Raw genomic sequence first — 12,009 nt, forward strand, 5'->3', positions numbered from 1 at the left:
GGATTAGAACGACACAGTACTTACATATGATTTGTCAGGGTCTGGTATATTTTGTGTGTTTTTAGCCATCTGTGGGTCCTGTTAGAGTTAATTTCTTCAGTCCCTGTTTGTTTGTTTACTTGTTTTGTATTTAGGTTTCTGTTCGTGTGTCCTTCTGTTAACTTTTGGTTCTCTCTGTGATTCCAGGTACTCCTGCCATGTTTTCAGGCTATTATATTTTTGATCAGTTCCTGCCATTTAGCTGTGATGGGAGTGAGGTCACAAATTATGAAGGCACATAAGCATTTGTTTTCCTTTTATGAACCAAATTAATGGCCACATGTTACATGTTCTTTCTACCAATGAAGCATTTCGAAGAATAACAATAAACTTCGGAGTGGGGGTCCTTCTATTTTCAGGGTTTGTACGTTTTTAACAGTCCGCGATTACTTGCTAACTTCAGTCACCAGAGCATCAGCCGCTCACTGTTTATAGGGGGAGTAAAGGCCCCTTAGGAGAGCTATTCTCTGCTTCAGGTTTACTAAGAAACCGCAAAGTTCACTGTCGCCCCCTGCAGTAACAGATTTTTTTGCGTCACAGACTTTGTCACCAGCTAGTCATCATCCACGGAAGAGAACTGTCTCGGATTCGGTGCCGACGACTGCCGCATGGTTTTCAATATGTCATTTTAAGGATGCTGCCTGCAGGGTTAAGTTGGTCATCCTGTCTTGCCATATTGCCATCATATTTTGCTAATACTACTGCTTTCCTCTTCTTTTCCTTCTTCTTCTCTTGTATTAGGATCGAAACCGGATGTATGAATAATTTCCGGTTCCGTTACATTAGAATTGTTTCCATTACAGCAGAAAGATAGTTCACATATATACCTGTACATACCTTCAGCAGTACAAATGTGAGAGCTGTCCTTTTCACCTGTGTGCAAGGTTTGGACTTTAATAGTAAATGTGAGAGGTTTGACTTTTCTAGTAAATGTGCAAGGTGCAATGCTGTTTGATTGGTTTCTAGTCGTAAATATCGGAGGTTTTTAGCAGTCAGTGTGTACAGTTTTATTTGTACTTGTACTGTAGGTGTGTGAGGTGTTCAGTAGTGAATGTGAGAGTAATTTGCCAGTGTGTGTGTGAAAAACACCATGACTTCAATATTGTGCAAATTTCAATTATGGCTAAACAGCCCCCCTATAGATTATGCTGTGGTTTAAAATATATTTAATTACAACACAACATTTTCCTCTAACACCTGGTATTTGGTAAATGTTTTTTTTTTTCCATCTGGAGACTCAAATGTGTAAAGCTGATCATTTATTCAAGGCCTCCATGTGCTTATTCTTAACAATATAAAATTGTGGTCTCTCTGCAGCATGTTTTGAACTTTAAATAAAGGCTCAGCAGACATTAAAAGCATGTTTCCCATCAGTACCTCAATATTTGTAGCGGGGCTGGCTCTACGCAGGGGCGAGAGGGGGCATGTCTTGCCCCCTTCAAATCAAAGATTATGATTCCTTACTGCATGCTCAGATTTCAAGAAAGATGCATCTATTACTCTCTGTTCCTGCCCATTTTTACACGCGTATTAGCAAGCTACAGAGAGCCAGGCTTTCAGCCACACTTTTTTGACACGCAAGACTACTTTGTAGTCCTGAAAAACTACTCTAACGAGTGCACCTCACGCCGCCATTACGCGGACATGTGCAGCCACAACGCTACTCCAAGAAGCACCAAGCACTGCACACACACTCCACAACACCAGGGATGATAAACCCCAGTCTGATGACCCAGACTTAGTTATGTGTTATTTGTAAAATAAAAAAGTGGTCTACCATCTAAAGAATGTTTCGGCCTCTAAGCCCAGTCCCACAATTCAGAGGCTGACTAAACATTTATCCACCTTTATCAAACCTGCCAGCCCCTGTAATAAAACACAAACATTAATTACTGGGAAATGGGAATGCTAAAAACCGGGAACACACCACCATGCTCATCCTCCAGCACCACTACACGGTGGGTGAGTTTGAAGCCCTCCTGGGCATGCCCACAGCAGACTGCCGAGACCCTTTCCAGACAGGCGCATCCTGGGCTAGACCCAATCATTTACAGGATAAGACTCTGGGTCAGATGGAAGCTCTCATCATATCTCGTGTAGAAGATGTGAATGAGGGAGAGGGTGAGAGAGGACAGAGAGAGAGGGGGAGACAAGGTCTCACCACCAGAGACCCTCCCACAGCCCAATAATGTCCCACCATCACCACCAGGGCTGTGGTGCACATTTCAGCTGACTCAAGGGCCTTAGCAGAGGTGGCCAGGACCAGCCTCTGAGCTCAAAGACACGCCCAGTCTATACTATGAAATCTTTAATGAACAATCATCAATGTTAAATCATTACTCAGTATACGTCTCTATTCACTTTTCTTTCAATCCAACATACTCACCACATCATAGAACCCACAGATACTAGTTTTTAGAAAAGGGGCAAGGTTGACAGTGCTCGTTTGTGATGCAAGATGGTACCAAAATGTCACATGATCTTGTTCTCAGCCAATAGCAACAATACATTGTAATAGCATGGTTTCAACCCATAGAGTGCAGTCTGATATTTTACAACAAAATATGCCAAATTGAAATACTTTGACTAAAATATTGAGAGTTAGACCAGGATCAACAGCACTACTTCATACCCAAATACATTTGTATTCAGCAGAAAAAAGTGTTTTTGGGGTTTAGTTACTCTTTAAACACTCACTGTGTAGAATTTGCACACTATACAGATTCATTATTCAGTGCAGACACAAATTTAAGCAACAATAACAATAGTAATTCATGCAGCAGGTAGCGGGCAGCCTTATTGCCTGAGGACACAGGCTATGGCAAATTCTGGTGGTTGGGGCCCTTATAGAACTGTACCATTTACCTGATCGCAGCAGGTTTAATAGGCGATGCTTCAGGTAGTGTTGATCACGCAGGATGTTGTACACGCTTTCCTTTCTACTAGATGAATATACCCCATCACCCTGAAAGAAGGAGCAACCTTGTCAGATAATGAATGGATGGATGGATAGATGAATATATACAGTAGTATGGTGGTGGTTGTTTTTGTTTTTTTTGTTCACAGGTGATTTTTTTTCTTTACAATATAGGTTAACAGGAACGACTCAGCCTTCACCCGTGATATCAAACAAGAACTGGCTTCGAATACATTTCACCTCTGACAGCAACCACAGAAGAAAAGGATTCAGTGCTCAATACCAAGGTGGGCTTAATAGAGAGGAAATATTTAATATTATACAATCAGAGTACATTCTCATCAAGGTGAGATTTTTCAGGTTTGTTTTGATCACTTTTCCACATAAAGGCACCCATGAAACCACTGATTTGAGTGGAGGAAAAAAACTTCAGTCTGTCATACAAACATGCGATATTTACTGTATACTGTATATCAATAGTTTCATAGTACAAAAATTGAAAATAAAAAAGGACAAATCAAATCAACCAAATTCAAAGTGTCGTGGAGCCACTTTTATTAACTTATTGTGTTAACGTGGACATGAAAAAAAAAATTGGAAAAAAATAAAGATTTTCAAATAAAAGAAGTGATAAGATCCATTTAGACCTATGATTTTATTTTAAATAATATCTAATCGAAAAAAAAAAAAAAAAAAAATTCAGTATTATGCCTGGCATCTTTTTTCCCCCCAAACTCGTAAACCCATGACACTTTAGCAGTACTACCATATCTTTTATTTGAAGGCTATAGATGTGAACACACCCTTACTCTGAGCCGCAAGTCTTTTAAATTAGCAGCAAACATCTAGCAAAGCCTAATTGTAACAACACCTTTTCTTTTACATGGTTACAAACAGTTCTAAAACAATTTCAGAAAACTTTTTGTATCACCCTTGTTTCAGGTGAAAAATCATGAGATTTTCCTTTTCTTTTAATGTGTTGCATTTCTATTGTTCTAATATTTCTAGAGTTGTTTATGCACTACCTAGAATGCACAAAAAGTTGATGTTATATGAGGTTATGAAAAATATTCAAAGACTGTTGGAAAGATTGAATGCATGAGATGTGACCTCCATCTTTTTGGCCTTCTGCAGTGAAAAAAGCTATTGAGCTGAAGTCAAGAGGTGTAAAGATGATGCCTAGCAAAGACTCCAGTCACAAAAATGCTGTCTGTGAGTATAATACAACACACACACACACACACACACACACACACACACACACACACACACACACACACACACACACACACACACACACACACACACACACACACACACACACACACACACACACACACACACACACTCCTGTATATACACAAGCAGCAATGATTTGATCTATTTTTGGTGCTGTGACTATTATTTTCAGTGATGCCTTAAATTGTGTGAAACTAAATATAAAATTAATGTGGAAATTGTATGTTCATTGTGATACTTAAGTGGATGAGGACTACCCACCTCTGGAATCAAATATGCTGTTCTGATTTCTTATCTTAGATACAGAACGTATTGGGATGTATCACCGGGAAATGTTTGTTGCATTGGGGGTCAGCGTATATAAGCTTTGTAGCGTCAACCTACTTCTTTTTTGAGCTTTTATAACTGGATAATGTGAATGTTGTAAAAAATAAAACAATAAAAGTTAAGTTAAGAATGTAAACCGCTCAAAATAAATTAAACTAAATTATCGGGCAAATGTCTAAATATTGTGTTGTGGTGCACCTGAGTGTATGATCTCTCATTCAGAGTGGAGTGGGTGTGTCGGTGACGTGTGTGTGACAGGTGATGGGTTAAAGGAGGAAGTGCGGTGATACAGCGGTAATGTTTTGATAGGTGAACTGTCATGCTGTGTGTGAGGCAAAAAAAAGAAAGACTCGACATACCTGTCCGTCTCTTCTTTCACGGCTTCCACATTGGTGATCCTGATATTTTAATGTGTCTGGGGCCACTTTTGCCGCTACTGTCAAGTTACCAGAATTTTGGCAACATGACCCGCAGCCGTGGTTTCAGCACATCGAAGTCCAGTTCCAGCTCCGAGGCATCGCTGCAGACGACACAAAATGTTACCACGTCGTTGCAGCGTGGATTCATCCACCATCCACCGAGTGATGGTGGATTGCTGTGAGATCCACCGGTGCACAGCAAATACACCGCTCTCAAACATCAGGTCCTATGTCTGTTCCAGCTCTCCGACACATAACGAGCGGATCGCCTGCTGTCACTCAACGGTTTGGGGGACAGTAAACTCACAGAGCTGATGGAAAATATGCTTGCGCTGCTGGCATCAGGCGACACTTCTTTCCTCTTCATCCAGCCATTTTTACGCCAGCTCCTTCTGCAGGTGTACTCGGCTCTGGCCACTTTGTCTCTGGTGTGTACTAAGGACTACCTGGGTTTGACAAAGCTGCCATTGTAGCAGTGAGGGACAAACGCAAGGATGACAGCCAGCTGTACTTTTTCAACTGGCGTTTCGGAAGCAGAGCCAAGTACTGCATGCTGCCCTGATCTTTCTGCGAGCAGGGAAACACCAGACTCTGCGCTCGATAGCAGCTGTGGGTGCTGGGAACACGGATAAGCTGCTGTTCATTAAAGACACTTTATCTGGGAAGCGTTTCCTCATGGATACAGGCGCGCAGCGGAGCATCATCCACCAATGTCTCGAGCGGCGGGTAGGGGCCGCCACAGAATACCGCTAATGGGACTCCCATTTGTACCTTTGGCACCAGGTATGTGGCTGTGTGTTTTGAACTCTCTTGTCAAATATGGTGTTCCAGAAAATTACAGTGAAAATGCAGATGAAGTGGTAATGGGAATTATTAAAAACAAGCTGAACATTGATGTGATGCCTGGAGACATCGACAGGAGCCATTGATTGGGACCTAAATCAAAGCGAGATAGGCCAAGAGGAATCATCGTCAAGTATTCCCACTACAACATCAGAGACTGGGTTTACAAGGCGAAAAACCACTCAAGGGAATAACAACAAAGATGCACATTCTGGAGAACTTAACTGCGAAGAGGGCTAAACTGCTGGACGACCTGCGCAAAAAGTACAAGGACCAACTTGCAGGACGGATGCTCGTACTTGGTTACCAAATCAAATCACAAACACATCTTGAATAAAAGTTCTGATGCCAAAAAGCTGCGCCTATGGACTATGAATTTGGCCAGCTGGACTATAGGTTACGTGAGTAAACCTGATTTATTGTATCTTGTTGACCCTGATCCGGAAAATAAATTATTTGTACTTTTCTTGATTTGTTTTGACTTCAGTCTATTTTGTTTATATTATAAATTTGGTTTATTTGGCTTATTTTCTTTCTGTTTGTGGTTTGTTTTGCTTGTTTGTTTAGATGTCGTTTGTGTGGTGTAAATTGTCATGTTTTGTAAATAAATAAATAAATAAATTGGATCATTTTCAGTGTTGCTTCAAGTTGTTGGTTGGAAGTTTCAGTTCTCGCCAGTTAGCCAGCCTTTTTGTTTAACCTGTTGTGTGTGGAGGAGTGTGTGTTTACATTCACGGTTTGAGAATGTCACAGGATTGACATCAGAGAGACTGCTGCCAGCTTACAAGCCTGTACGGGGCTACGTCTCCACGTGAGAGCGCCGGTCAGAACGTGCATTCAGCATCATTTGAAGTTACGTCCTGATAACTGCGTGGGAAACTCGGGCCCAGAATCGCAGTACAAAAATGCATCACACACCCTGTTCAAGGCAATAGCGAGATATGTGTGTGGGCTCATTCCTTTTGGTTTTGAACACTTCATTATCTATTAGCATTAAAAGACTTACAATTTGTTTATTTTTTCTCATATCCTGTCTTATGCTCTTTCAAGCCAAATGATTTCAGCCTGGTTACTTACGCGCTCCAGTGACAGGAGTAGAGATTGCAGCTTCAGACCAAACACAAACACGGAGAAATTGTGTTGGGCAACTTAAATTTAAATCCATAATTCAGACCAAAAACAACACTGTTTCTGTAACAAAAGCTACCGACATTGTTAATGCGTAAAAGTGTGAGATCATACAATATCAATTAATCGGATGATAAACGGACAGCGCTGTTTCACTTTATTCAGAATCAGAATCAGAAAGGATTTTATTGGCCAGGTACAGTTTAGAACAGTACAAGGAGTTTAACTTGGTAGTTGCAGTGGAAAGAACACTCATCAACACACCGTGGCTGCCGTTTTTGACGCCATCATATTTGGATGAGAAGTGCTATAAGAACAATGGGTAAGAAGAGGAGGTAAAAAAAAAAAAAAGCAAAAACCAAACTTGGCCTTTGTAGAGAGGGGCAGAGTTTGGGATCATGAAAAAACTGTTCAGCAACATTGCGACAGGAACCAACAGACACAACATTCACAGTCATGAAACCATAGCACGTGGGCAAGCGGGTGTGGGTGGTGGGTCTGGGGAAGGGATGTTGGGGGCAGTGGCAGAGCAAAGGGGGGGGGTTCCAGCCGTTTGGGGGCGCGGCATGCATCCACTGGCGCTTCTTGACACCTTCCAGCAGCACGGAGGGTGGTGGGCTGGTGAAGGCGAAAACAAAAAAAAAATAACCCTTGCTTCCCTTTGATCCAGTCAGATGACGTTATAATGACCTTGGCAGGTCTGGTTCAGAAGACAGAAGTTCAGGTGGCAATAAGAGAGTGGAAAGGGAGAGGAGGGGGGTGTTTGAGGTGGGCCAATGGGTGATAAGACTATTGTTTTTGTTTCAGGCTAGCACTGTTTGGGTAGCCTTGAATGTCTTGGTCTCAGCAGTAATCCAATAATGTTGCGTCAAACCGTCAGCCAAGCATTTATCTTCTCCAAAATCGATTCCATTTCACGTAAACGCTCCAAAGTAGCTTCTTGCTTACTTTCATTGTTTAAGTCTGAGTGTTAAGTGTTTTGCCCAATCTTTCAGAAATGCCTTCCCTAAACAGCTGCCAAAGTAGCACAGACTTTGCGGTACATCAGGAAACTACCAGCTCCGATCAACAGCATGCCTGCTACCATAAATCCAATTGTGTAGATGTCCTCCACATCTTTGATGGAAAGCATGGACAGACACACGACCTTCCACTTAGTCCAGGAATCCATCATGTACCCTGCTGCAAATGTTCCATCTGGACGCGCGGGGTCACCTTGGCTCGATCTTCTTGTTGAAAAAATTTGGTCGATTGCATTGAGAGACCAGTTGATCAATTCCATGATTTTTGGTTTTTGGATAAGTGCAAAGAGAGTCTCCTGTATCCACACGGCAAAGACAAAACAACAAAACAAAGCAGGAATAGAGCAGGAAGAGATGGGAAGGGAGCACAGAGAATACAACGAGAAGAGAAGACAACAGATGTTTTTTTAGTCAGGTAGTCCTCCTCAATTTATCGCACACACACACACACACACTGGGATAAAAGTGCATTGGTTCACTGTAGTATGTTGCTACTGAGATTGTCAGCCTCACCAAAGTGTATGAATGAATGAGTTCATCTGTCCGCGCATACGAAGAGGGCCCAACACAGGCTTTATCAGCTGACTGTACTGTATATCAGTCCATCAGATGTAAATCATACCTCTCCTAAAGGATGTCATCGGCAAATGAAGGGATTGCATTTAGCCATTAATAATCTCACTTTTCTAAACAGATCTGCACCAACTAGGATCTTCTAAGAATGGGCAGGTTATTTTCCAAGAGAACTGATTGGTCAGGAGACGGGAATTGTGTACTCACTGAGATCTTATCCAGAACCAAACCTACTACCAACCAGGTTAGATGTTCAGCCTGAGTTACCATGGTGATTTAGCTCAGTAAGATGTTAGCCAGTGTCGTAATGCAGGACTAATCAAATAAATCCTGGAAGTTAGCGCGATAAGAGGAAATCCAGTTTAGTAGTACCGGCCCTTGGTGCCTACAATGTAAATGTTGGAGTTCAAAAGCTATTATTTCTTTCCTGGCTTCTTTCAAATTTGTATTTTTACAATTTTGCTTTTTTAAATTGTTGATTCTCCCTGAGTCATACTCAACAGTTCTCCTGTGCTGCAATGTTTTAGATGATTTAATAAAAGTCACTTCTAAGTAATGCCTTGTCGCATAGTGATTCACCATTGCCTTCAGTGCAGCCTTGCTGAACTTTTTGCATCCATTTAATGTTATTTTCTCCTCATATTTAATCTTTTCAGTACAATGAAATGTGGACTGTTTTTGTTTATCTTTTAAATACTTTTTAAAATACCTCTTCTGTATTATTTGCTTTTGGTGTGGATGACATCAAGACCACTTGATGAAAATGAAACAATACCCTGGTGGTGTTCTCTGCAAAATCTCAAAATGGTAAAAATCTATTTTTTTTTGTTGTGAAGCAAAATTTGGGTTATGCTCTTCCTTTTCGGTCAACAGACACAATGTCAAAATGCTATAAAAACATCATTCAGGAAATAAAGCCTTTCTTTGTCGTTTCATGGGTGAACAATCAACTCCTTCTGTGTTGTTTTTTTTTTTTTTGCATGTCTTGCATGCTAAATAAAAGGGAACATTTTATGATTTATATGAGCTAACAGGCATGTAAATCCAGATTTTTGCCTATTTTTGTGAGAAACCGCAATCAAGCCATGATGCCAGCTTTTAATTTTCACAAACATCCTTTGTACCCTTAGCTTTTCACTTCATTACAAAATCCTCTTCAATAATTCTGCTCCTTGACACACTCAGCTGAGCATCGCCTCATGGTGATACATTTGCATGGTGTGTTTGTGAGTGCCTGTGTGCATGAGTGTAAGCATCTGTATATAGGTTTAGAACATTGTGCTAATGAAAATGAAATTAAAACCGGTAACCCTGTGTATAGAAGACTACTTGAGTTAAGAATATCCCAGGGCAAATCAGTTTATTAAATTTGTCAATAATTTATTTTATCATCCCACACACAGTGGGAGTGAGAGAGAGACCGTTTAATATCTTGTTTGAAAAAATACTGTTCTTTTTCACAGCTGCTATAAATACATACATATCTGGTTGCCAATCTTTTTAAAGACAGTAGCTACATAAAGTAAAATAAGTGCTTTAATGCTATTTGTTAGCCTGTTGCTAGCTTAGCCTTCATGTGAGACCTGTACTATGAAGCTGAATTTCCTCTTATCATGCTAACTTCCAGGATTTATTCTGTGTGCTGTACTAAGATGCATATTCAATTCTTACCAGCATAAATCCCCATGGTAATTTAGGCTTAAAGGCTCACCTGGTTGGGACCAGGTTAGGATGTGGATCAAATCTGAGCCAGCATAATGCAGGGTTCTCGCCAGCGCAGTTGAGTGTAGGGGCCTCCTACAGTGTAATTTTAACCCGCTATGGTGTGATGTCGCCCCCTTCGCTGTCTTCAACCAGCATAGGGGCTTTTCTGTTGTTTCCTCCTTTAATTTGTACTGTGGTAATAATTGTTGCACACTTGGACACAAAAGGGACTTCCAGGCGTGCATGGATTGTTTCAACTTTCTTTTTATTCTGCATAACCAAAATAACTTTTGACTTTAAAGTAAGGCAGTAACAAAAGAACTTTAGCTTTACTTCACAAAAGTTGGCCCTCAGAGAATTATAAATTCCAAAATTTGACCCCCCTATAACATTTGCGATTGCGGCGCTCGCCATCTTTTGGAAATGACCTGCCCAAGAATAGGCAGCTAACAGGAAAGAAATAAGGGATGGATCCTTTCATTTACTCTGACATCCTATGAGAAATATATAGTTTTTTAGACTGATATTTATTTTTGTCAAACATCAAGGCTTTTGGTCACAGACTGTATGTTAGCCAAAATCCACAATCATATTGCCCTTTTTAAATATAACTCTTGGATCAGCATTCATTCTGGGTGGATGTGATCACCACTATAGGTGGCTATCAGTAAAACTAACCTAAAAAAAAATATATATATATATATATATATATATATATATATATATATATATATATATATGAGGGTTTATAATAAGCGTACTGGTGCAGTGACTGATAATTCTTCCTCTAATTTATGCTGCATGTGTTTATATTTTGCATTATGCTGCTGTATTCTACTAGACTTCTCTCATTTTTTTTTTTTTTTTTTGAATAAGAGAACAAATAATTGACGGCAGCTGTAGCAATATCATTGTTGGTGCTTCCCTAAATCTAAATGTTGTAGCATGCTGAATATGGTCTACTAAAGCCGGGGCTAATCCCTCACTGACGTTGACCAAGACTACAAAAATTAAAATTACACTGCTTTTTGCACTTTCCACAAGAAGACCAGTGGTCCTTAAAGCTGCTATCCAGAGTTTCTGAGAGAACGTCTCGATGTCCCGCCCTCAACAGCTCTACTTCCTCCCCAGCCTCTGCCAATCTACCAGAAGCTATGCCTCTGTTTGTGCACGCGCATAACTACAACACTACACATGTATTGTTAGAGTGCCATAACTTTTGATTAAAACATGTTTATTACCGTCCATGAGAAATGTTGCCAAATCCTGGTCCGTTCAGAATCCTGTTAAAAGCAGCAAGTCCCTCCACCTTTGAGAAGCAGCTCCGAGATAAATTCTGTTGCAGTCACAAACGTTTATCCACAAGCTTTGTACCCGGAATTTATTTTGTCGTTTAGTAGAAGCTTTATACGTTGGCAATCGTGGAATGGGTAACTTTGGAGTTTCGGACCACTCCTCCATGAAGCTCTGCTGCTCCGACTGATACCTGTTTGAGACGAGTTGCCTCGTTTCCGTGCACAGTTTACGCAGCACGTGCATTCACTTTGATTGACAGTCCTCGCCCTATAAGTCGAAGCTTATTGGCTGGGCGCACTTCGCGATTGTTTCCATTTGTAGAGGAGTCTATAGGACAAAGGAGGGACTTGACCACCGGCAGTAGACCATGGTAAAAGACTAGTTAGGTATTTTTTCACATTTCAAAATAATCATACATAAACATAGATTTCTCATATGTTTCACACAGGCATGTGAAAATTAGTTTTCACCAATCATTTTGTGAAGCCAAACTGTGAGAATA

At 40.7% G+C, this 12,009-nt stretch overlaps 1 protein-coding gene across 1 annotated transcript in view; it reads left to right on the forward strand.

The window, feature by feature from the left end:
• LOC114461190 (CUB and sushi domain-containing protein 1-like) overlaps positions 1–12,009 on the forward strand; it is a 478,378-nt gene that overhangs the window by 265,287 nt on the left and 201,082 nt on the right. The window contains exons 6-7 of the mRNA XM_028443085.1: positions 3,131–3,243; positions 4,091–4,168. Of these exons, the coding sequence (XP_028298886.1) occupies positions 3,131–3,243; positions 4,091–4,168 (191 nt within the window). The remainder of the gene's footprint in view (positions 1–3,130; positions 3,244–4,090; positions 4,169–12,009) is intronic.

Source organism: Gouania willdenowi, chromosome 3 (genome assembly GCF_900634775.1).
Source record: "Gouania willdenowi chromosome 3, fGouWil2.1, whole genome shotgun sequence".
Lineage (NCBI taxonomy): Eukaryota > Metazoa > Chordata > Actinopteri > Blenniiformes > Gobiesocidae > Gouania > Gouania willdenowi.